General features: G+C 41.4%; 1 protein-coding gene across 1 annotated transcript in view; it reads left to right on the plus strand.

The window, feature by feature from the left end:
- Positions 1-465: 465 nt before the first annotated feature.
- The window catches only part of GLG1 (golgi glycoprotein 1), an 81,904-nt gene continuing 56,075 nt past the window's right edge, over positions 466-26,294 (plus strand). The window contains exon 1 of the mRNA XM_057376395.1: positions 466-798. Within this exon, the coding sequence (XP_057232378.1) occupies positions 487-798 (312 nt within the window). The 5' untranslated portion in view covers positions 466-486. The remainder of the gene's footprint in view (positions 799-26,294) is intronic.

The raw sequence follows: 26,294 nt of genomic DNA on the forward strand, positions 1-26,294 counted from the left end.
CTCGGCTCCTCGCGTCCCCGGCACCAGCGCTGTCTCGGCAGTGTCGCCCTGCGTGGCTGTGGGACCTGGAGGCCGTTGAGGGGCTGCGGGGACCGTTGAGGGGCTGCGGGAACCGTTGAAGGGGTATGGGGCCGCTGAAGGGGTGCGAGGCCGCTGAGGGGTGGCGGGGTCCCCTGAAAGGCTGCGGGGCCGCCGAGGCCGCCGAGGGGCTGCGGGGCTGCTTAGGGAGTGCGGGAGCCCTGAGGGGCGGCGGGGGCCGTGGGGGCCGTGAAGGCGCGGCGGCCCCTGCGGAAGCGCCTCGTCCGACTGAGGCGACAACGGCCGGGGCGGGGCCACGGCGCGTGCTGGAGGCGGGGCCAGTACAGGCCACGCCCCCTCACCGGGAAGGGGCGTGTCCCGCGGTGGCTACGTCAGGGGCGCGCTGATTTGCATACGCCGTGCGTGCCGCGGGGTGGGCGGGCGGACGCCGGAGGTGGCGGATCCAAGATGGCGCCGTGCGGACGTGTCCGGAGCCGCTGCCCGGGCCCGGCGCTGCTCCTGCTGCTGGCGCTGGCGGCGGGGCCGGCGGCGTCCGGCCCTGCTGGAGGTGCTCCGGGTGTCGGCGSTGCCCTAGCCGGAGCCGGGCAGCCGGCGGGGCCCGGCGCGCCCGTCCCGCGGAGTGCCCGCGGCGGCGGGTCGGGCAGCGGGTGGAAGCTGTCGGAGGAGGCGGTGTGCCGGGAGGACGTGGTGCGGCTCTGCTCCAAGCACAGCTGGGCCAACAACCTCGCCGTGCTCGAGTGCCTGCAGGACGTCCGCGAGGTGAGGGTCGGGCCCGGGGCCGGGCCGGGCCTGCCCGCGGCGGCGAACAAAGAGCGGGGTCCGCGCCGCCCGCTCCCCGCCGCGCCGCCTCCCCGCGTTTCCCTCATGGTTTGTGTTYTAAAAATCGGAGTTTGCGCTGCGGAGCTCTGTGAGGGGAGTGAGCTGCCTACACGGTGGCCGTGAGGGCTCCGGAGAGCAGCTCCTCTTCATCTGCACCTCGGGGCTCCGTGCTGCCGCCCGCGCAGCGCCCTCCGGGCAGCGAGAGCAGAGCTCTCGGGGGATGGCTTTGTGTTCTGGCTCTGGTGCCTTGCGGGGTTATTCGTTTCCAGAGGTCTGGGAGAGCCCAGCCCGCCTAGTGCTGAGTGAAGGCGCCGTGCTGGTAGGAGCAGTGACCTGAGGAGATGTTTTTTTCACGTTCGGGTTCCCACATTCGCGTGGAACTCGGCTGCAGAGGCGGCTGGTTTCYAGTCTTGGGTTATGCGTGTATGAAACTCTGTGTACAATCATTAGACCTGCTAACTTTATTGGGGAGGTTAACGGTGCAATCGGTGTTGTACCCAAACATCTGCCGTGAGCGATATTATGTCCAGCTCAAGAAAAAACTGAGTTGCCATCTCTGAGTCTTCCAGCTTCATCTTTTCATTCATTCCTGGGCTCAGTTTGAAGTAGCCTTTTGGCGACGTGCCTTTGGTGAGCTGTTCTGCTCTTGAGGTCTGTGTAATTCTTGGCTTCYGTCCTGTAAAGTCCAGGAATGCCAGGCTGGGTCAGTTTTAATAGTGTTTTGCCCAATTGGGAATGCGATTAGGTGAAACCTGGGCTCGTTTGTCAGGCGTTATTATGGGGACAGCAGATGGCAGTGACAATGGTTATTCTGATCGAGGGGAGTCTTGAACCAGTAAGTGTCAGTTATTAMTTTTAGCTTAAAATGCAAAGGTAATTTAAATTTTTATCTGACTTCATGTTTTAATTTTGGGTGGGTAGTTAGTAAGACACTCGTGGTAGGTGTTTTAAATGATTCCTGCTGCATCATCTGTCACAGTTATGAAATGTTCTAATATGTGTTTTATTAATAACTTGCCCCTTGCTGTTTCTTTGACCTGTCTGGGATCTTTTGGCCCCCTTCTAGGGAGGCATCCTGTCTGAGGAAGCTGACCTCACAGGCAGTGGCACACAAGCTGCCAGCCTACCAAAAAGCCTAGCTCTTGTTCCTTTCTCTCCAGTTGCATAGCCCCTCCCTATGCTTTTCATAGTTCCAGTGCTTGTTGATTTTCTGCCATTTTAGCGAGGTGAACCCTTTTGTGGTCTATTTTATTGGTTTTCTGCTGGAATAGTTTTGTCATTTTTCTGAGTTAAAGCAGAGAGGGGCGTGAGTGCAGGGCTGGGACACAGGGCTGTGCAGGGAGAAGGAAAAGATCAAATCGAAGATGAAGGAATCCTTTGCATCACGCTTTGTTTCCATCAAGTACAAACCCTTACGTTGGCTCTGCATATCTATTGAGAACTCCACTCTTTGAGTGTTATGTCTGTTTGTGGTTTTCCTTTTCCCATTCCTAAGCCTGCCTTGATGTCAGTAGTTTGCTGGCTGTTGGTCTTGTCTGGCTGTAGTCTTGTCTGATGCCCAGTGCAGAAGGTGAATCTTTTCCTGTGTGACATCGCAGGCATCATCAGGACACCTTGGGCTTCTTCTGGATAGAGTTTTCTCTCTGAAGGTGCCACTCTGCAGCCTTGTCCTTACTTGTCTGTCAGCCTGCAAAGAGCACTGTTCAGGTCTTAACCCTCAGTGGTTTGCCCACACTGACACCGATGTGATGGGCTGTGTCGTGACGTAAAAATGACTTCACAGAATKCTGCTCTGAGAAATTAATTAAAGCAACCGACTTCTGTGTGTCACTGCTGTTTAACACTTGATATTCAGCATGTGAATAAAAGTCATGAGTTGTAAACATTGGGTAGCATTTCAGCTGGTAGGGAGTGGGGTCAAATGTTGTCTCAGACATTTCCTTTGCATTGGAGGTGACAGCAGAGGAAATAAGTGATGTATGGCTGTTGTTGATACAGYTTTTACTTTTGACTCTAGAGCATTTGACCACTTGTTTGGACGATGCCAGAAAAGTGACAACTACATTTTAAAATGGGTGAGGATCTAGTCTGAGTCATACAGCCCACTTAAAATCAGTCAGGCTATAGTAAATGGWGATTTGGGGGAGTTCTTTTCTGTGTGATACTGTCACTGAGGACAGTGTGTGGACGCTGTTASAAGTAGCAGGTAAAATTTCCAGATGCACTTGGGCTTCAGAAGCAGCCTTTTTAATATAGGTGTTTAAGGTAATTGTACTTTTCCTTTAAGAAATGTTCTCCACTTTAGAGAAACATTTCAGTTTGAAATTGGAAGTGTTACTATTAGGKTTATCCATTGATTTTTCTTAGTGTGATACAGGTAAGCTAGGACACTTCTTAATATGAATAACCAGGAGAAACAACTACTTGAAATGTTCCTTTTGAGTCCATAAAATACAGACATAAGAGAACGTTTGCTTGTTTTGTTAGTCAGTGTGAATGCAATCTCATGGTTTCAGTATGTGCTGATTTCTAGGTGTGRATGTCTTTAAGGTATATCCTCCCTTGCTTTCATTGCATAGTTCTGAATCTAAAGAACAGGAGTGTTGAGTCTCTGGTTGACTGGTACAGGAGCCCAACTTTTATGGCAAATGTTGAAAGAAGCTGTTTAACACAAATATACGGAACAGTGTACTGTACAAAGAAAATAGTAAAAAATAAAACAAACTCCACACCCAAACCCCAACATAAATTAAAAAAACCCACCCAAACCAAGCCCCCAAATAGTAAAGTTTTGATTTTGAGAGGTTATGTGTAGACAGTCAATTTAAAGTATTGTCAAAAGAGTTATTTAAACGCTGTGTATTTTTAGAATTCTTGAAAAAAATAGTTAGATCCCCAGACTGATATCAAATACTTTCTACCACTGATTTTTCCACTGAGTCAAAGAAATGTTTAATTAATTTAGTGCAGAGTCCTCTTTCCTTTTGTAGTAGAAGGTTGGGAAGAATGCTCCTTGATTGGAGAAGGAAATGATCRAGATCAGTGCTACTCAGCTTAAACATTTTTGACCATAATCAGAAAATAGGATAAAACATGTTTTGGTGCATTTTGCCGATAAATTAATTTCCTTCTAGTTAAAAGTATTTATACACTGGATATATTAGAATTTTGAGTGACTTAAATTATGTCATCAAGGTTTTAATTATTATTCACRTAATTATATKTCACSATATAAAAAGAGTAGAATGGGWTAGTGTATATGTCTATTTCTAAAAWCTGTTCCAAAGTGCTTTTTTTCTGAAAGGATTCAGAGTGCGAGTCTRTTTCTGGGAAGACTTCAGAGCTTGCATTTCACTGAACATAGGCTGTAGTTTTTAAGCCCTTTTTTTTGGTGGGCTGCCTGTTAAACTGGTTTGCAGGTGGTTAAAGTTAAATAAACTCATGAAATATTAATATATTTGCTAGGTAATTATTTTTGCTTGATTAATTATGATTCGCATTTGAAGCATGCCTGAGTTGTTGAATTTGAGGTGGGAAACCTTAAAAGGGATGAAAATAATCTTAACCAGTGTGGTTCTCTTATCTGATTTACTAGTGGAGCATAATTTTACTTTAAAACCTGCATTACATCTGGTTAATTGGTGAGTGAATTTGATACCATAATTGTTMAGCTTTGCTTGCATTGCCCTTGTAAAGATTGTGCAATATTTAAAGTATTRTATCATTCTGTGTAATGCTAATGCATTATAGGCTAGGTATTTTTTCTAAGATCAAACAGTTGTGGTTAAGCTGGGATTAGAGATCAAAGTTTCGGCCTCCTGCTACTTTCTTCCTGAATGGTTCAGTTTCTTTGGAGCACCTTTATGGCAAAGATGGTGTGATTGAGCCTGAATRTGCTGCCTTCTGGAAAGAATAGGGCTCTCTAAGTGTTGAGGGTTGGGTTAAGAACAAAACAAGTCATCCTGAAAGCTTTGTATTTCAAGAATAGTGTTTTCCTGTTATTTCTGAATTGCAGTTGGTGTAAAAGGCCAGCAAATTCATTTGATGTGATTTAATGGACTAGGGAGYGTGTGCTATTTGACAGGCTGGGAACTGTCATATTTCTTCCATTTAAATGTTTTATTCCTCCCTCTCCATGTACCTGAGCTCCTYAAGTGATCTGATAAAATAGTGTCAGTGAAATTACTTGTTTTAAAATTCTAGAWAGAGAATAGAAACCAGACAGTAATGCATGCTTGGAGGTCTTCACCTCTTTTGGTAATACTGTAATTATAGAAAAAGTTGTGTGTGCTCAGTGCCTGGTTATCTAGTGTTTCTACCTTTTTGGTAAATGGATTAGAAATATGAAGGCTTCCCTGAAGCTTTTTCCTTGCACTGAGGTTTATGAGTATGATCTGTTACAGTAGCTCATTTTATTTTATTTTAYTTTTCCTCTTTWWATCTCCCTAATTTATAGWGTTAAAGGTCAAAGGTTTTGTTTTGATTCAGCGTGTGACATTACATCATATTTGAGCACGTTTTCCTGTTCTATCTCTCTCAGCTTTCCTGTGCACAGGTGGAGGCTGGCATTTAAAGTACCCTTTTTGAGATGTCTCATTTGTGGTAGCAAATGACTGGTTCCTTGTACAGAGCTGTAAGTGATTGTGAATTAAACATAGCATGAGGGTCAGCTAGTTCTTAGGAAATGCAAGTGGTGAAGATACTGGTGACAGAGCTGGCTGTCTCTTTCAGCACTTACGGGGTATTTTTTCCACAAAATCTCCCCTCATTCTCCCTGGCCTTCAGGTGAGCTGCTTTAAGTAACTGCCTGTTTAAGTTTTAAGAAACTGCCTGTTTCTCYGGTTGATAAGTCTGTGATTGTAGGATGGAGGCTGTTCTGGTTCTCTAATCATTACTATTGCAAAGGAGCAGGCAGTTAGTATTCCAGTGGTGCTCTTACAGTGCCTACAGCATTATCATCTGGTTCAGATATCAACACTCAAAGGGTTGAGGTTTCTTAAAGGCAATGATCAGAAACCTGAAAGATGTACCTTAAGCCTTGCCCAGGGCTTTGCTTACATTTTCCCTTCTTTCTAGGGGATATTGACCTGGTGATCATTCAAAGTCTGTAAAGGACACAGAAGTTTAAGAACYCTTACATTCCTGAGAAAAATAAAAGGAGAATTCTTACCCATATAGTTGGAGTTGATCTAACTTAAARGAAAAATGTGTTGCAATTTTAAGAGATGGATTTAATTATTGGGCTGTAGCTGGACTCTACAAGTTGATGGCTTTGTATCTGAATTAGAAATTTTCAGATGAAATAATTATTCTGTCTTAAACTGAAATTAATGAAGAATTTACAGTGTTTTGTAGTAGAYGCAAATTAATTTTAATGGTCAGGATGGTCCCTCCTGCTTCTAAAATTCAGAAAATGGAAGATGGACTATCCARGTCAATGGAAGGGAATAGCTGGACCTAGGAGAAAAGATTGACATGATTAAGTTTTGGAAAACACATGAGCAACAGGAAGGCAAGGCTGTTTTTTCTCCTGAGGCTTGGCTTCTTGACTCAGATTAACTGCAATTTTGTTCTAAGGTTCTTGTTTTCGCTTGTGTTTGGATAGTGTAAGCCTGGTTTCCTCCTGGCTTTTTAGTTAAGTCTTAAAGTGAAATACAAAATATACTTTAAAAGTTTGATTTGTTTTTAGACTGGTTACTTTGGCATCAGCCTTTTGGCTTCATCTCAGGATGCAGCAATATTTAAAAGTATTCCTCTTGCTGAAGTCATGTGTGAGATTAATAGAGTGGAAGATGATCTCTCTCATGCCAGGTCCTGAACTTACTGTCTTTTGAACAGAGCACTGAGCGCAGGTTCTTAGTTCTCCATATCCTTGGCTGTACTTTTTCTTATCAGAGAGAGTTACTTTTGTGGATTTTTTGGGGATGGGTTTGTTTTTCTCAATTCTGTGCCATTCTTGGCAGGCTGGTGTTTGTGGTWGCTAGTTGTTTATCAGTTTGGCCTGAGATGTTTTGGCTCAGTAAAAGCGATTATCTTACAGGTCTGCTTCCTCCAGCAAGCTGGCACTGCTGGCCTGCTGCAGCTCCGTGTACTGAGGAGAAAAGGAGTGGAAATACAAGGAGAGGAGTAAAGTTTGGTGCAGGCTGTGCAGCCTGGTCTTGGCTCAGGCTGCAGTGAGAAAGCTATGTTAGAGGGAGGTGATTTACTGAGCCACATAGCTGAATATATTGAAAAGCAGAGACTTGGTCAGTTTTTACAGTACAGGCAAGTATAGCTAGGTTGTGTTTTGCATGTACTCTCTCCTCCCTTGTACTGGAGGAAAGGAGATGTCTCTGGTGCTGCTTTGGGTTGTCATGGTGGGAACAGAATGTTTTGTGGAGGGATTATTCTTGGCAAATAAAGTGCTGTATTTGTTTTCTAGTATAGGGATGACTAGGTGTTCTTTATAGTGTAGCTTTCCTGCATGCATATACACTTTTCCAGTGAATTCTGCGTCTTTGGTCTTTGGAAAATGCACACTTGCTTAGGAAAAAGCTTTGCAATTATTCTTCCTAATAATATACCCCAAAGAATTAGATGAATAAAAGGTCTAGGTAATTGCCTTTTAATTTGAAATCTTGCTTTAAACTAGTTTTTTTCTTTTTGATCTCCTGACTAATTCAGTTTTAAAGTCTGTGAAGTTGGTTGCTATGGCACTAAAATTTTTCAATTCTGTTAGCTGATAATWTTCTGTTATCATGGGATACCTTGATTTTCTGGATGTTCAGTTTATCAGTATCCATCACAGTGCATTATGTGAAGAGCAGAGTTCCTACTTTCCCTGGRTACCAGCTTGTGGTATAATTGCAGCCTTTTTTCATCAAGACAGGAGATGAAAACCCATCCTGTTCCACTTCTGAGCAGGGGTGACATTCATAAAAGTTGTCCTGGAATGGTGTCTGAATATCTGCAGCTCTGAGCTKAGGAATCTCCTGCAGGAGTTAGAGRTGTCTGTTTTCTCTGTGCCATCTTTGGGGGTATCGTGCATGAGTTTATTTATTTTTTTTCCTTTAGATAAGTGTATCTTGTAGATCTTACAGCTTTGTGAGCTTAGATTTCATGTGTTTGCATTGGAGTGCATTTCTTGTTTGTAATGGCTRCAATTTTGCCTTAAACTGAACTCCTGATGCCTTTAGTAACGTTAGCTAAAGCCTAATGGTACACGTGGAATGTCCCTTTTGCCGAGTAACACCATGAAGAAAAATGACCATCATGATGCAGGACAGGAATGCTTATTTGCTGCATATGTGGGTGTTTTTTGATTTGTTTTGTTTTTGCATCTTTGCCTGAAGCAATGCATCGCTGAGAATTGCTGAGGTGGCAAAAGGCAGTTTAATGTAGTAAGTTTTCATGGTTACCCTACACACCTGAAGTATTTTACTCCTTTCCAGTTAATGGTAGAACTGTGTGCTCTTTTATGAAAAACTTCTTGTACTTTCCTTAGTTGATTCTCCAGAGTTTTGAGTCTGTATTAGAGAATGCTACTGTTTATACTGATGTAATTAGGTGGTTATATGTAACGGTGTGGGTTAATACCAAATAGCTCTTAGAGCCATGCTATGCAAAATCAATCAGGCAAATGTGCTGTCTTTTGTTTAAAAAATAATGACTAGCTTAATCTGGTAGCAAGTTTGCTGTCTAGATCTTTTGAATCTTAATAGGAAGCTCACCAGCCTTCATCATGCTCAGTAGTTTGCTAATTGAGGCTTTCTTTTCTAGACTGTTCTGTTATTGCAGGGTAAAATACTTTGCACCAAGTGAACTGCAAAACAAACTCAGCAGAGCATGCATTCTTCTAAGTATTGAAGTAATTGCCCTACAAAAAGATTTTTATGGAATTAAACAAAAGACAACAAACCCAAACCTGTTTGGCTTGTAGACTTTCTGTGCCAGTCCAGACTTGATTTAAGCTGAGTCAACTTTTGTTAGGCTGTTCTCAGCTGATTTGAAATAAGATCATAACAGATGTATATGTCCAAAATCCTAGCTGTAGGAAGGATGGGATTCTGTACTTCCCTCACAGAAGACAAAGCTTTGCAGTGTTGCATATTTTGGCTTCGTGGTCTGTGTTTTAGCAGGCACCAAACATACAGTGAACCATCACTGATAATACTCTCAACTGACTCCAGAAATAGCAGCAGTGTATAGGGCAGAGTTGCCTGGAATAATGCAGAGTTTGTTCCAGCTCAGGCACTCGTCAGTGTGGCTTGAGCTTGTCCACATCAAATCCTTCTCACGTGCTCTGGGGCTATATTGGCTTCCTTTCCATGAGCAGCTCTCAGGTAAGGCTTACACAAAGGGGAAAAGCATCCAACAAACCACAAACTACAGGGTTCTTGGTTTGCCTCCCCTCCTCCAGGCATTTGTGAACTCTTCCAGCATCCTCTTGTGTAAAACCATAGTCTAAACTTGTTCTGCTAGGGAGGGCGCTGATAGAATTTAAATTCTTCTCTTTGTATGTCAGCTCTTCCCAAAGTAATTTCCCCAAATACTTTCCTCCCTCAAGGCATTTCAGTGAAACCTATCATGACTTTGTGATGCTCTCCAAGATTATTTAGTAAATGTTATCCTCTAATGTCAGTTTTACTTGCTGAGGTTTACAGTATCTCAGAATACTTGAAAAAAAGCATTTTCTGAAAGCTTTCTAAGAATGCTGGGGAGCTCAGGTGTGCTATGTGGTGCTGGCATGAAGCTGGGAGGAAGAGTCAACTTGAATTTCTCTGTTGTATACTTAAGAGAGAAGATGAGAATCAGTGCTAGTCAGTTACTGGATTTTGCCCCACCWCAGCTGTATTATCTGTTGTGGTGTCTGGATTGGTTTAGGTAAAATGGAACAGGCAAAACCTTTCTACTGCATAGAGTTGYACATCATGAATAACTTTAAATAACATGGCAGCATATTGTTGCCATATTAAAGCAATCATTTGTCTATTGAGAGATGGAGTTTTATCTCTGTCTGTAACCACTTCYACTTTGCCTACTGGGATCACAGATTTGGAATTGGGATCCTGCCTAGGGGATCAAAGTTTTAGGTTAAAAAGAAAAATYCCCTCTGTGAACTTAATATGAAGCTATTCAAGCAAAAATGGTAAAAAGGGAAGAGAATGTAGCAGGGTAGTGTAGAGGCTGTTAGGCATTTCCGTATTGGAGAACCCTTGTATATCTTCAAATCTTTGTCTCAAGCTTTAAGGCAGMGTATTACTTCATAACTGTGACTGTTATGATCTTAAATTGGGCCTGAAGGGTCTTTCTGAGCTGAACTTTTTTCCTCAGGAACCATTTAAAATAAACTTGCGGAAGCTGGCTAATATTATGATCCACTGCTTTGGGAAGCAATGATGCTGAAAGTACTCCTAAACAGCCCTTTTGGGTTTTGGTATGGTTTTCTAAATTCCTTGTTTGTATGTTGCACACTTCTTGTAGAATTAAAAGCTGTAAGATACCACGAGATCATATTTGGAAAGTATCTAAAATAATACCTCAACACTGTCAAAACACTGCTCATGAGTAAAATTTGGGCAGTGTGAGTACAGTGCTATTTGCTCCCACATTTCTAGAGCTCATTGCTTTGTACTGCCTTCTTTTGGGGTTTGATCCCTTGGTAGCTCTTCACACCTGAATCCAGGGCTTCAGCAATGAGCTTCCTTCTGGTGGTTCTGAAGCCATATGGACAGGGACTCTGCATGGGTTGTTAGGAGATGAGCATCTTTATCAGAGGAGGTTGGCAAATATGGAGAATTGAACAGCACAGCCACTTCCCCAGTCATGAAGCCAGCTGTAAACAAAGGGAAAGACAGTGATGTCAGAGTTATTCTCTTCTAGAAGCTGCTGTGSAGAAGCTGAGAGGATCCACTCACAGGCAGACAGTGCTCTTTGCCATTGTTTTCCTTGTRGGACTCTTGCTTCTGATGGGATACTAGAGCAGTGAGCTTRTGTTGAGCATCTGAGCCTGTAGCCRTYGTTACTAGCCAAGGTGAATACTCTTCTGGTTTAGTTGTTGTTTGTTTTAGCATAGAATTTTCCATATCCCTTTTTATTCAAATGTCAATTGAAAGCTATGCTAGTCAAGTCGTCTAATTAAGACTTTCCAGAGGGAAGGAACAGAGTAATCATTCTAGCTTGTTCTCCTGTGGAAAGTACATATTTCCATAGAAATAGAATGATATTCCTGATAGCACCAATAAAATGACAGCATTGGTGGTGATGTTCAATACCGTAGCTGGAAAAAATTATTAATTTTGCAGAGAAATAAATAAGATGTTTCAATTCGAATYTCTTGGGTTCCATTGGCATATTGCTGGGATTTTGACCATGGAAGTATTTATCTTGAATTTTCAAGGTTTTAAGTTGGATGCAGTAACAKCAGAATGATGTTGGCTTTTCCTAGAAGAGGTACATGATCAGGTGAAACTTCCAGAATAACAGTGATTTGGAGAGTATAGAAATCCTTTTTACCTAGTGTTCCAGGCAGTGGCAGTTGTTAGCTGCCACCTTACTAAAGCACGTCTTKCACCTTGCTCTGAGGATTGCCACAGCCCTGCTGTGAGTAGGAGAACAACTTGCACATCAGTTACCATTCCTGTGGAGTTTCCTGTGGAGTCATCACTTGGCCTGGATGAGAAGTGTGYTAGAATCCTGTGACACTTTGGGAGCCTCTGGTTCAAGTGACTGTGCTTTGGTTTCCTCAGCTGCAGTACTTGGCAGCAGTAGAGTGGTGTACAGGCTGAATGTGTGGGCTGACAGTGAGTCTGTCTCCCTGCTGTGAGCAGAGGTGAGGTTTGGTTGAGTTTGTTTTTGCTTTTCAGCATGGTGTGTTCCATAATAGATGAGCTTTGCCCCTACAATCTTGGGAATGAGTAGGATCTCTTAATCATGAGCAGATTGCATTGTTTATTGTTTTTTTATTTTTATTAGTCTCTCACCTGAATGATTCTACAATTATTTGTTCTTCCTTACAATAAAAGATACGAATGTGTTTAACATTTACTGGCAAGACTTGCCTGTTATCAAAAGATAACAGGACACTGGGCATTGATCTGAGTTACTTGGTGTTCCACATCCTTTCTTACAGTCTGTTGCTAATTTTAATCCATGAAAAATGCTTTGTGAAAATATGGAACAATTTCTTTTCCCTGTGGCATCTCAGAGTCTTAAAAACATTGTGGGAATGAAATGTTGCTTCTTCCCTCTTTTAGAGCAAATCTGACACATGTTTTAGTTCAAAAGGAATTACAGACCTAAAAGAGTAGTAATAGGCTATTTCTGTACGAAAATGCCTGAGGCTCTCATGAAACAGATGTGTGGAGTAGGTTGTTACTGACCTGAGAAACRTATTTGTTCTTAGTTGTAATATTCACATGCCTCGTAAATATTTGGGATTTGATTGCCATAGGCATTCTTCTTTCCAGAAAACAGCAACTCCTCCTTTTAATGCAAAAGAGATACCTTGGGAGTAGCTGTTAAGGAGGGAAAGGGGCACAGGCAGCTTGTCCTCAAATTCTCCAGGCAATKTGTCTTGCCAAGTTTCTGGCAAATGTTTAAGAAGTCGCATATAACCTGCAACAGTTGATGGATGTGCTTGGGAGTGTCAGAGCCTGAGGTACGTGTGGGATGAATACTGCTCGTGACTTTGGGAATTCTGCAGTGCTCCCTTGGCTGTAACACTGTGGATGCRTTTGGGTAGTTTTATCAATGAAACTCCCTCTTGAGAAAAAAGTGCTTGCTGAGGAAAACAACAGATAAAGTTACCAAAATAACTCTTGCTCCCTGGAGAGCTGCTGGAGGAGGGAAGAGTCTTGTCRGTGACACTTGGATTTGAATAAAATGACATAACATCATATCGAATGGTTTAGGGTGAAYGGAGCAGGGGGGCTGCACTTCCAGCCCCTCAGGCTTCCTTTGTGTTCAGAGYTTGGTTGCTTGTGTAGGATGTGTGGGATTGAAATGTTAAATTAAGTGTAATAGTTTYAAATCTTGGCATGTGTCAGGCTTGTCCAAGCTTAAGTAAATTGAGTGCAGAACTAAAATGATGTGCATCTYTTACATGGTTGTGCCATAGTTGAATAATTGTTACATATGTGAGCTTTTGYATAATGTGTTTGAATTTTTGCAGAATACCCTAGTGAACCTGGATATATTTTTTTTTTCTCTGATTATTAAACAAGTTGTGAGTAACTTTTTGTTTGTTTGTGTTTGGTTTTCTTTAAAAGGACTCCACAGTTGATTTTATTTAGGCTGTTTGACCATATACTCATCGTTGAGGAATCCATGTCCTTAATGGTGATTTTGGTGGGTGTTTCAAATAGTTTATGCTGTAAATCTGAGGCAGTACTGTTACAGAGAACAGAGACAGAGGCTCTGTCTGCAGAATGATATGAAGGACTATGTTGGTCCATCCAGTTCAGTAGCAAGTTCTGTGGCAGGTGRGAAATATATTCTAGAGATGTGTCAACAGTTACAGCTAAATTGCTGTGTGAGGATTTGGGATTTCCCTATTCCCAGAAGGAGAAACAGCTTTAGCTAGGATATCTGTASTAGCAGTCTCTCCTTTGTTTGTTTRGGGAGTGAGCTGACTTGTCTGGTCACTCATCCAGAAATGTTTCAGCATAAGTTTCTGAACAAGGTGACCAGCTCTTTTCCCAGGAGTGATTTCTCTGGATAGAATGGTGCATGTTCGGTGCTGCTTTCAAGTACTGGATGCAGCTCTTGCAGCCTAAGATCTTGCTGTAGTTGTTTGGAAACAAATGAAGCAAATCTGTTTGGTCACWGAGTTTTTCTGTTTTAATGCTCATTTTTGAAGAAGGGATAGTCTCAAAGATGTATTTTGCTGTTTTGGGGAAGGAGTGAATAGTGCTGTGTTTCAGCTGATAAAAAAWTTAGTTTGTCCTCTTTTAACATTGCACACCSTGGCATTCAGTAATGCCAGTCATARTATGGGCTAATTGTATGTTTATATTAGACTTTTCCTTTCTGGACCAAGTATTTTGTTTATCGTGTGTCAGGGGAAGATGATCAAAAACTTCTAATGAACCTTTCCTGGAGGTCTTTTGTGCTTTTAGAWATGCCTTGTTTGTAAGGTCAGTATTCCCTGGAGGTTTGCATGYCTCAGCCAGCCCTCGATATATTTTTGTATCTCTTCTCCTGCTTTTTATGCTGTCTTTGCGATGTGTTRAAACCTCTGCAGAGTGCTTTGAGAGAGCATCCCTGGGAAAGCCATGTCTGGCTTTATTCTGTCATGCTTTGTGACACTCCTAGGARGAGTGTTTTGGGAGAGGCTGAAGTGTGATGGCTTGCTGGCTAGGTCAGGCTGCTTCAGGTGCTCAGCTCTCTGGTTAAGAGTCTTGGAGCTGATGGGATAGAGAAAAATTCTCTGGAAGAGCGTGAGCATCCATACTCTGGAGGGGAAACTGAGGTATGGTGTCATGGTTCTGCATTGTGTRTTACCAGTCATAAAYCATGGTGTTGGGTAACAGTTGGGGSTCTGGGCACCTGATGGAGTGAGCGCTGCTCTGACTCTCAGAAGCACATTAAATCCATGARTTTCTAACAGTTTTCTGCTTCACTGCTAAAGGCCGCTGTTCCTGTTGCCAGGGCTGCTCAACAAAGCATCAGCTTTTGTTCAGAGGAGATGGGAGGTGGTTCCAGAATGGTTGGCTGTGAGTGGCARTGCTTAGGAGTAGCTTCAGGTGTTTCAGTAGTCCCTGCTCCAGACAGCTCATCCTTGGAGAGATTGGARCAATGTCAACTCATCCAGGTAAAAYCTGAGTGGCTGAAGTTGTGAGTCAAGACCTTGTGGGAGGAGTGTGGCACTAAAGTCAAGGAGGAGATGTTTCAGTTCCATGTAATAGAAACAGGGCAAAGACTTGGCGAAGCCGTGATGGGAAAATATGTCTGTATTATAGGAAACTGGGTTTAAAGGGGTTAAAATTTGTACCTGTGGCACATGGCTGTGTAAATTAATTCAGATTAAATATCTAGGGAAACGAATGGAAGCATGTTTTAATGAACCCTGGCTAATTACTCTATTTAAAGTTCCTGATCAATACCCAAGAGATCTCAAACTGCTTGCAGATTGTTTTTTTTTAAAAAAAACCCTGTACTTATATGTATTTTAAATCTTCTGCATAAAATCAAAACAACCAGAGTCACTTGGTTTGTAGACTTCTGGTTCACCTATGGTTTGTAATATTTGAAGGTAAATTGAAGCTGAAGACTTGAGCGTTTCCAAAAGTATTAATTGTGAATTTTTGATGGGAAGTGCAAAGAAATAAATGGGCTTAAGGGAGGAGATACTAGGACAGAMYAGAGTTTCTGGAATGAYCTATGTTGTAAGTGACAAGGCAGTTGTGTGTGGTTTTCTAAGAGAGGAAAGAATTCTTGTAAATACTTGCTGGTGCAAGTGACCTATATAAACACAACCTCTTGCTCAGAACCCTCATTTTCTTCAGAATACTGTGTATGAATTTCAGTGGACTCAATATTAATATTAAATAGAAATGTCAGGCAGGCWGCCTTACCCTGAAGGGATAAAGTACTGTCTTTAAATTGATTCATATTAAGGAAGTTGGGATATGTTTAGTCTTTTCTGATTGAGCTAATTAGCAAAACTGCATTGCATTTTCATAGTTAATACATCCCTGTGTGTGCAAATGGATAATGAATGCATAACCAAGCTTAGGAAAGGTAACCCTTCAGTAAACAGTCTGCAACACTGTCTCCCTGAGGCTTTTTTCACGGATTCTTGGGGTACTCTGTGACAACTGCCAAATCTGTCARGCAGATGGCTTTTATTCCTGTCTGTATTCAACCTGGTGCAGCCTGTGGTCTCTCTGAGGTAGCAGCACTGATTATATCAATCGTAAAATATCTTTGCACCCTGCTTTGACTGGCATGGCGTGGGACTGTGCACAGGAAGGCTTCAGCAGCTGTCAGATGCATTAATGCTGTACTGCTCAAAGCCTTGCCCTCTTCCTATGCTTTGGTGGTAAAGGGGTACAGGAAGCACCATGATCCTTGGAAAAGAAAGTTAGTAGCCTAGTGGTCTCATTAAGGCAATGCCAGGTAGAGCGTTCTCTGTATTGAGGAACATCAGGTCACACTACCTTAAAACCACCCAAAGCCCCATACTCTAAGTCTTGATGAAGACTGTAAGCCCTCACAGTCTCCCACTTGATTTAGTGGTTAATGGACCAACTGAACGGATTCTTTGCCTGTGAGCTTTTCAGAATTGAAACTTGCAATTAGTTTGAGGAGCTATTTCTAAGGTATAAACAATCTGCTCAAAAGCTTTTTAATCAGACCCCAAAATTTTTTAGATGGTAGAAAATTTGAGATGGAAGTTGTCACTTGTAGCCAGAGAAACCAGAGCCCAGCTGCGTCTTGAAGTTTGCGAGAGGGAAGTCCCTGCAGCAGGCYGTGAGGAAACATGGTTAAGGAATAACATGGAAATCATGGGACTTTGTGGCAGAATTCTGTTCTTCCCTCTTTTACAGAAAACCAAACACACCCTTCTCACAAATTTGAGATCCTTCATTCCCTCTGAAAGCTGCAGTTGTGTAATGTGTTAGCATAATGTTGCCTTGAAGTTCTTGGAAAGATCACAAGATTGAAAAATAGCCAATAAACACTGTTCTCCATATTCCTCCAGAAAAGATTGGGAAAGTTGGAATGTTATGCTTTAGTGTCATTGTAGACCTGGCTTTCCATGTTCTCTTATCTTCCATTTAATGTTGTTGCTTTTGTGACTAACTCTTGTCTGCTTTGTTTCATTGCTGATACATCTCTTGTTTAAATAAGTTAGGTTATCAAGAGATTGTTCAAGCATGACTAGAGATAGAATTAACTAGCAAGTCAGTGCTTTGTGCTTTGAGGAGTGGCTTCAGATGATGGCTCACGTTCAGTACTAAAAATGACCTAAGGCAGTGATATAAAAAGACAAGGGTGGGCATGAGATATCAACTGGAGTGAAACCTTTCATCCAGTGGTGATATGAACGGACAAGATCTAACCTTAACCAGAGGATGTCGTTCTTTGTATGCACAAATTTAACAATTCTTTGACAGTTATCACTCTTCAGGGCTTTCTGTGCTTGTGCAATTCAAAGCCCATCTGGCTTGTGGCCTTTATGCAGCCTTTACTGAACAGCCTCAGTAAATGATTGTAATCACAGTGATTCTTTCCTGCAATCTTGTTAATCTCCAGCAAGAAGGTGGGGATCAGATATRGACAGGGTTTCTAGCTGCTGCGCTTACTGATKTTCCTTTTTTTTTKTTTGTTAATACCCTTTTCACCTCCATTCTCCTGGATGTGCTAAAGGCAAAGAAGGTGCTGTACAGCTGTGATCACATCAAAGCYTTCAAGTATACCAACAAATCTTTTGAGAACAGGCAAATCCATTCTGTAGTTTTACTGCAGTGAATTCTTAGTGTAGATCCCAAGTACTGGCTGAAGGATTTTCTCTCTGTGGGATTTGGTATCTGCTTGAATGTCCAATGGCACAGCTGTGCTGRTGAAAAATCATATGGCTGGTTTATGTCTTCCTAAGAAACATGTAGAAAAGGCCATAGCCATTCAGGCTTCCTAGGAACAAAAGTGATGAGTTAACACAGTAATAGTACCTGGTTTTCATTCTCTACTGCTGAGGTTTTTGTAGATCTGTGGCTAATAATAGAACTTTTCATTTTTCCTCAACCTCTTAGGTAGTTGAAACAAGTATTTTTTTTTATTAATGGGTCATCTACTGGCAATTGTATTCATTGATGTAAGTATTATTAAAGACACAATACAGCTGGTAYTCCACAGCTTGGTGTACTGATGGCTGTGTTCAAGTATCTGCTTAATTCAGTGTTAAAATTGGATGTCTGGGTATGTAGACTGTATGCAGACTCCTTTGCAGCTTGTCTGCAAGTAGTTCAAAAGCTGGTGCTTCTTAAAAATCAAAGAACTTTACAGCAAGCTCAGCTGGTATAAAATTACTTTCTTGGATCTTACAGCAGCTTTACATTCTCTTGCAAGGTTATCCTGGACCACATCTTTGGAGCTTTAGTTCATTCAACTAAGGTGTGTTTGCATGCAATGTGTGCTTTACTGGTTTATGAGGCTTAGTTAAGCCAGTTGAGCTGCTGGCAGGACCAAGCTGTGAACTGAATTCCTGATGGAGCAGGAAGTTGCAGGGTGGACCCAGAACTTTGATCAACCATTAATTTGAATAGCCCAGCTTCTCAGACAGTGGCATTGTTGGTGTTCAGGATGAAGATGGGGATGTGTAAAGAGTGGAGCAGGGTGAGTCCTAGAGCCTGGATTGAATTGCCGCACTTTGGTGTGTTTGGTCCCCAGAGCAGCAGCTGAGTCTCACAAACAAAATGGTCAAGAAGCTGGGCAAGACTTCTTAGATGAGTCTTAAACACTTAGGAGTGCCTGGTAGAAGCRCAAAAGTTGTACGTGAACCTCAGCWTCCGGAAGTCTTTATTCAAGTCCATCAGCTTGTGGATATCCTGAAAATTGAAGATACAGTGTGGTGATAAAATGAGGAACAGCCTTGTAGTAGTATTGCTCTCTGCTTTGAAAGTTATTGTCTGATAACATCAAGTGATCAGTCTTGGAAGTTCTGGAGAAAACCAAATGATTCCACAGAAGCTGAGTTGCCAGTGAATCTAATATATGACAAACAGCAGCAGTAATTCAGTTTTATTAGACTTGGCAACATAACACCTCTGCAACTAAGCTGAAGGGGCATTTGATTTAAGCATAATACAGTATTAGTGTATGAAAGAAAGTTCAAAGAGAGAGGATACTACAGAGTGTGTTTCCAGGTAGTTAAAACCTTCTTTTCTTGCCGTCTCCTGTCTTTTTAATCCTGCCAGTGCCAGTGAATGTGAATCGGATGAACGTTCTGCTCAGACATGAGAGCTGCACAGACCTAACCAGTTGCTAAGCTTTTTCTCTGGCATACTCTAACAATGCTTTTCTTTCAAGTTTATTCTGTTTAATTTTGTACTGTGGTAAAAGGAGKCTTTCTGGTTAGACTAATTTACCGTTATTTCCTCTAGCATTGCTCAGACTTGCGTATTTGTTTTGCATGTCTTGAAAGATGTCTGATATTAAACCAGTTTTAGTTTTTCAGGCCTGAGATAGGCATATGTTGAAATGGATGCTCAGTCAATAAAAGGAGCACCTTGGATTTACTGTGAACTTCTGGGTGGGAAAATGTCCTTAAAAGAAGGATATAGACTTTATGGAAATGCATCGTTGTCCTTTCTAGTCAATACAGAAAGGTTGTCTGGTGCAATTTTCTGGTGACCTTTTTCTAATTAACATGCAAATTAACTGCTTGGTGCTGGAAATCAGGATTGCAAATACGAAGTGCTAATATGTGTTAGGCTGGGAAATCCCTGGCATCTGTTAAAGCTCCAGCACTGTCTGTGTTGTTTGCCATTGCCTGCATAGAGGTTCCCTCTGGAGAAAGAGCTACTGCAACCTGCTGTCAAACGGCTCCTTTGTCTCRCTTTAAAGAGAACAGGTTTTAATTTTGTGATGTTGATGCTTGTTGCCTCACACAGGGAGTCGTTTGAGTGCACTTACMGCCCTGGTTCACCAAAACTGGCTGTCGTGAAAACAGTCAAGAAGAGCTACTTCAGATATTTCCCCAGAGGAATTGCAGTGTTTCATGAAGTAACTTTTTTCTTTGTATTGGTGTTATGAGTGCCAACTAAATGAAGAAATTAGCATATTTATTAGTGCTTGTCATCACTTAAAATTTGKGTTTTCATTAAATGCAGCTATATGRTTTTATATTTAGAAAGTGACTTTGATCTAACAGGTAGAGATKAATTTAGTAAAGCTCTGGTCAAAAATGAGGTTGTACCTTTGTCCTTGAGGCATCTGCTTATTTTCATGCCACAAAACATTTTACTTTTCCTCTTCAGCATTTTTGTGCCAACGTWACCTATTACCTATGATCATAACAGCTGATTTAGTAACACATTTTGGCACAAGCTGTGTAAGGTACAATAAAACTCCACTAGATTTTTGCATCACAGCTTGTTTCTAGTGCTGGCAGTTGAGAGAGACCTTTTGTACAAACCGGGCAAATTTCAAGCGGAAAAAATGAAGCAAGCAAGTAAGTGCTCAAAATCCCTATTCTTCACCAAAATGTGGCCAGAACTTAAGCTTTGTAAGAGAATTATGTTGAAACATTAAACTGTCAAAAATTTGGTCTATTTTAAAGTGGAGGAAAAGTGACTTTTAGTGAGTAAGTTGGTTCAGAGAGTTAATAACCAAATTGGAGTTGGTTGCAGGTACACTCAGCTCTCTGAATTCTCCCAAAGCAGGTTGTCATCTGGTCCCTTGCAAGCTGGCTCTGGCATAAACAGTTGGGAGTATGTGTAGTCAGTCCTAATGTGCCCCATTCTGAGTGTCACTAAACTGCACCAGTAAAGGTGTCTGGAATGGAAGTGCATGTATGAAATTTTGTGCTAACTAGACTGGTGCAATGTAGTAACAAAATTACTTTTGTGAAAAAATTGTATCTCGAATTAGCATGGAGGGTGTTAATGAACCTAATTAAAAAGAAATATTTCTGAAAAAAGCTGCATTAATTAAACTTTRTAATTCAGGGATGTTCTTGCTCAGATTGTACTTTTTTTCCAGAAGATACTCTAAATCTGCCTGAGAATAATTAAAACATGTCAGCAAACCTCCTGTCAGCACTTTGCACTGTGGTGCTGCTGTGTGAAGCCTGAACACCACACACCTTTCCTGCCTCTCCTGTCTTTGCAGTGTAAAGCCTTACTCAGCTAATCCTGCTTCCACCGAAACTTTAAATAGAAGATGAGGAAGAGGGATCAAGTCTTCCGTTGGAATAATTGATGGATTAACTCTGATTTGCTTATCTCAAAGGGCAGTAAGAACTGGCTTCCAGTGGTGAGCCCCACCTGCRTTAGGAGGATCTCGCTTGTCCTGACAAGGTTTCCTGCTGCACAGTCATTGAAGGAGGCAGGTTTCCAGAAATGTATGGGAAGCTACCTGGGTGTTTTACAGGTCTTGCTTCAAAAGGTCAGCAAACTTAGTGCCGGGTCTGTGCAGTTGGTTTTGTGGGGAAATTTACTATTCCAGATGTCTGATACTTCCATGCTGAATCTCTTCCTCCAGTTCTGAAGTTGAACTGACCRCTTGTGATAACTTGCAGAGTTAAAAATAACAGCTGGTATTTTCCCTTAGACCAGACAAAGCATCTTGCATCCACCTCCCCCYTTCCTAAAAGCAAGCCACAATTAGTCTTGATTTCCAGAAACAACGTATATTTATGGAGTTGTGGAGCTCTCATTTGCCTACTGGTAGTTGCACATTTATCAGGTTATCCTTGTTTAGCACTTCTTTAGGAACTGGACAGCTGGAATCACTGAAGGACAAGCATGAGAGAAAAAAAATACACGTTTTAACCATACTTTATCTTCCCAATTTTGTGTTGCAAGAACAGAAACAAACAAAGAACAACAAACTTGGCTTTCTCTCAGCCGTTGTCTTCTTGTGCAGTAACACTTGGTTCCTTGAGGAAGCAGGACTGTAGCTTCTGAAACAGGGTAGCCCTGCTTGTTCTTAGAAAAGCAGCTTTGCAAGTTGCAATGGGCCAAAGCCTTGGGTGTCTTAAATTACTTCCAAGTGTGTGAATCTGTGGGAAACTACAGATCTAGTGCTTGTGGTAACAAGCCTGGGAATTTAGTCAGAGTGGAACAGCCTTTCTGGCAGCTGTTTAAGTTGGATTTGGTGTAGGGGCTCCCTTGTGGTTGTTGCATGTTTCTGACAACTTGCTGGTTGCCTGCAAAATGTTTGGTTTGCAAGTCTTGTGCTCTAAAATGTAATGACAGATATAACTGATAAGGAGCAAACCAGCTTTTTTGTCACAGTACATTTAGCACAGGAAGGTGTGTGCAGTACAGTGAAGATTTCAGAATAAGTCTTGAAACCTCATATTAATCTACAGTTTACTTTCATTTCTCATCCAATTTGCCTCAAGAATTGGCAGTCATTCTGGCACACTTGGCCTTTTTTTTATTTATAAAAATTACTCTGTTAAGAGTCAGCCAAGATGTTCTGTCAGCCTGCAAGTATAACTTTCTTGCAGTTTTGTGCCCTTTGTTTTCTTAGGGTAAGAGCTGCTCCCAAGATTTGAGATTGATAATACAGAGATTTTTCTTGCTATGTTCTAGCCTGCTTTGGGATTATTTTTGAGGGAACAAGTTCAGGATAGCTCAGGCTGATCCAGGTTAATACTGCACTTAACCTGTGTCATCCTTTGCTCCGGCAGCACTGACCCTGGAGGCTGTTCTGTGTGGCATCATCTTGGTGAAAAGCAGGAAACCAGCAGAAAAATCCTTAAAGAATTTTGTAAGAAGAAGCAGGGAGAGTGGTTWRGKKTTTKGKKTKTTTTTTTTTTTTAATCCTCTCTGGTTAACTGATACATGTTATAATTCACCAGTTTTTCATTTGTTTCCTGAGTTCTGACAGACTTTGCTTAAGTACATATAAATTACCAGAGACCTCYTGCTTTGTAACAGAGATGCAGTGGAAAACTCTGTATCACTGGACAGGACGTTTAATTGTTTTGAACCTCTCCTCTCTGTGCATTGTGAACCTTCTGTTGCTCCTTGCCACATTTGGGTGACAGTGGAATAATATAAGTGCTTCAGCAATTTGAGAGGTGTGAAGATGATCAGCTTGTCARGTGCTCTGCTGAAGAGTTGTACCACTATAGTTGCGTTTTATGTTGAATTTAATTGTTTTGGGGTTTGTCTTGAAAAAAGAACGATCATTTCTTGTATATGAATAGATGAAAATTAAAGTTATTTCACAGTACTCTCTTCTTGACTGCAGTGTGGAAGGCTGGTTTCATAATTTCCTAGATTATCATTATAAAAATATCCTTGTTAATCTGGTTGCCTCAGGTAATCTGGTAGATGCTACATTATAGTCAGAAATGTAAACCTGAATCTACTAAATTCAATTTTGCAGGCTTCAGAAGGCCTGAAAATGTTACTTTTGGAATGCCTGGGTTGTGATTAAATGAAAATTGTCTGATCRTGGCAGTTCTTAATTTGCTCCAAGGCTTTTCTGTCCTTGCTTCTTTTTTGGAGGGCAAAGAGGATGGAGGTAATGTATTGCTATGTGCTCTAGTCTGGGCAAAGAGCAGTGAACCACTCGTGTGGATGCCAAGCCTGGCACTCACCATGAGCTGCATCTGATAAAAATGCATACAGAGGAAAAGAAAAATCTTTAAATGACCTTTACTAGCCCAAACTATTCTATGATTCTGTGATTCTGTGATTTGCTGTTACTGTGTAAGTCATGTCCCTTCCTTATGCCATCTAAGTTCAAATGTTGTTTATAGAAGATTTTGTGTGATAACTTYCTAATTATTGGGGGGTTGGAAAACCCCTAATGATTGTCTGAATAGGTACTAGAGAAGATTTTGCTCTCTAGTTTCTTCTCCATCTGCTCTTGTTCTTTTAGGTGCCTCAAATTCTTCTWGTGTCACATTGGGACTCTTACCCAAGTCATTCCCTTGGACCATTGAATGCTCACTTTTAGTATGTATTTTCCTGAGATTTTATTTTCTCTAAAAATAAGAAAGTAAAATTGTGTCTCCTAAGAAGTAGTATCAGTTCTTACGGTGCCAAGTATTCTTTCTTCATGCACATTTATCAGGGATGTTCCTKCTTCTTGGTGTCACTTGGAAATACCCGACTTCCTTCCTGAAGGAGTTCTCTTTGATGAATGTCTTATCTCTGGTATTCTGAGGTTTCTCTTTCCTTAAAGATTGTCTTGGAAGTATTGTCTATCCATCCTTTATTTTTCCTGTGGTAATCATAAAACGCACAGGTAAGTTAATTGATAATCTGGTGGGTACATTTTTAAGTTTTGTTTTACTTTTGCATGGAAATTGATAAGGTTTATTAGGCAGCAGAGTTAATTCTCACCCTGAGCAAGAACTCGTCAAAGCTATTTAAAGACATCACAGGAGACCAAAGCAGGTGGGTTTGGTCACAATGTTGACCTGTGCTTACAGCATTCAGATCTCACCTTCCTGTGAAAGTTGCACTGTCCCAACATTTTTTTCTTCTCATGCAGATAAGAATCTGCAYGCAAGGGATTTRAATGCTTGCATGGGGTGGAAAACTGCTTACCTGAGGGTACTGATGTCACCTTTTCCYCTGAATGTCCCTAGAAGTATGCCACTGCCTTTTTGTGGACATGCAAACCACATCAGCTACCTGTGCCACTTCGTTAAGAACAGATCAARTTCCTGAAGTCCCATTCTCAAGTATTATCTGTTGGAGAAAGCATCTTTATTCTGCTTATTGGTCAGGACAAAATAAATTCCCCACATAAGCAGGTTCTTCAGTGAGGATTGTCTGGGCTTTGCCATCAGCATACAGGAGCTAATCCTGAAAACTAGGTATTGCCTGTTGGGCATTTCTCTGCCTTTAGAGATCAGAGATTTGCAGCCATGTTTATTTCTTCAGCCACAACCAGGCTTCAGAAGTTCTGTACCTTGAACGTGTACCTTTGAATAGTTTAATAGTGTGTGACTACTGAAACCTTCACAGTTGACCAGAGACTGGAATCCAGTGTTTCTATTAGGTGGTAATTGTTCTTGATTGAATACTTCAACTTTGGAGCTCTCTTTTAGACAGAATAGAAAACTCTGTTAAAGCAAGAAAACAGTGTAGTACTGCCTGAGTACCTTCCAGCTATCCCTGGATTGTAGGTCTGTATTCCTGAGCCTTGTAATTGATTTTGCTGTTTGTCAGGAATAATGGTGAGAAAGAATAACCAGCTGTTTCTAGAGCAGTTAAATTGTTGATTTAATTCCTRTATTTTGACAGGTGAGAATTGTTCAATAGTGATGTTGGTGGTGGTCCTGCACAGAGTGTTGTGCTGTGTGTTGGTACGGAGCTGTGGCAGTGATGAGCTTATTGCTGTTCTCCCCTTTGCCTCCCTCCCCCATTATTTTCTCTCTGTCATTATTAGCAGAAAAGCTGTAGGTGTGCTCAGTCTTTTTAATTGCAGCTTGTCTTTATTCATAGCTTTTTAAGTAGGAGTTATGGAAACAGTAATTGGGAGGATTTGCAGGCAGGTGTCTGGCTCTCTTGCATCCCAGTAAGACATTTTTCTACTAACATTGCTTTCCAGAAAGCTCTTCAAGCTCACTTTTAAAATCCAGCATCAAACATGGATTTTTTTTTAGTTGCTCATCTGTGCAAAACTAGTCAGCTATAATTTCATTGTTTGGCTTGAGGGGAACTGTTACCGACCTGGCTGCTTACCATGGTTATMATTTTAAATTTCCCTGAATTACCATTACGGTTCAGAATTTTCAAGCAAAGTACTTGTCTTTATGGCTCTATCTAACTATTAAGCTGAGCAGTTCAAGCTGAAAAACCCTAGTGCTCTTTGGAAAGGAGTTCTCAAAAAACACAAAATACATTAAAAGCCAAGCTTCTATGGCAGAGCAGACCAGTACCTTGGGGGACATGTGCTGCAGCTCCAGGCTTCTTCTGGGAACAAGGTTAACAGCTTAAACATGTACCTAACTTTGTAAGTGAAAAGCTTTAAATAAGAAGATGAATGTACAATTTTCTTTATTTTTTCCTTTATTCCATGTAGTGAGCTGAAGACAGMCAGTTGTTTTGGTCCTGTAACAGGGCTTTTGTTTGCGTGTTCTGAAGGCAAGCAGAATTTTTATTTGGTAGCTTGTTACTAATCCCATGGAAACCTTGCCTTAGCACTGGCTGYAAAGACTTATTCATGTTGATTTTTCTGTTAAACAAAATCCAAGCGATTTTATCCAAGGTTTGCTTTTCTTACAGTTATATAAGGAAAACATTATGATTCATCCAGGTGAAAAGTTCTGCAGCTGTGTATAACACMATGCTGGTCGTGTCCTTTTGAAGAAATTATACCCAAGCAAAGGTGGGAAAAAATACATTTAATTGGCATTTCATATGTAGTCTCTTAAAATGACTTGTGGCTTGTTTCTGCCTTTCCCCTATATTCTGTACACAGATTCCTAAATAGGTGGAGTGTGCCGTGTGCTATGAATCAGGCCTGCCAGTGGGTTGATGACTCATTTCCTTATTGGTGCAGATGTGTATAGTAAATGTTTCTGGATAACTCTTTTCATATGAAATGCGTCTCCCCTGTGGGAAATGAACACASAGCAGTCACTTTCATTCGGTGTGCACAAAAACTTTGTCGTGAAAAAAGCTCAGATGGCTTTTCTTGGTGAAGAAAAGGTTATCTTGGAGCAGTAGTTGAACCCTAGAAGCTCCTGTGTGAATTCACTTGAGGGTTTTTCTTTTTTTTTTTTTTTTTTTAAATTTTGCTTCTCCATCCAGCTT

The sequence above is a fragment of the Malurus melanocephalus genome, unplaced genomic scaffold (assembly GCF_030028575.1).
Source record: "Malurus melanocephalus ecotype Western Australia unplaced genomic scaffold, MMel_1.1 scaffold_279, whole genome shotgun sequence".
Classification (NCBI taxonomy): Eukaryota; Metazoa; Chordata; class Aves; order Passeriformes; family Maluridae; genus Malurus; species Malurus melanocephalus.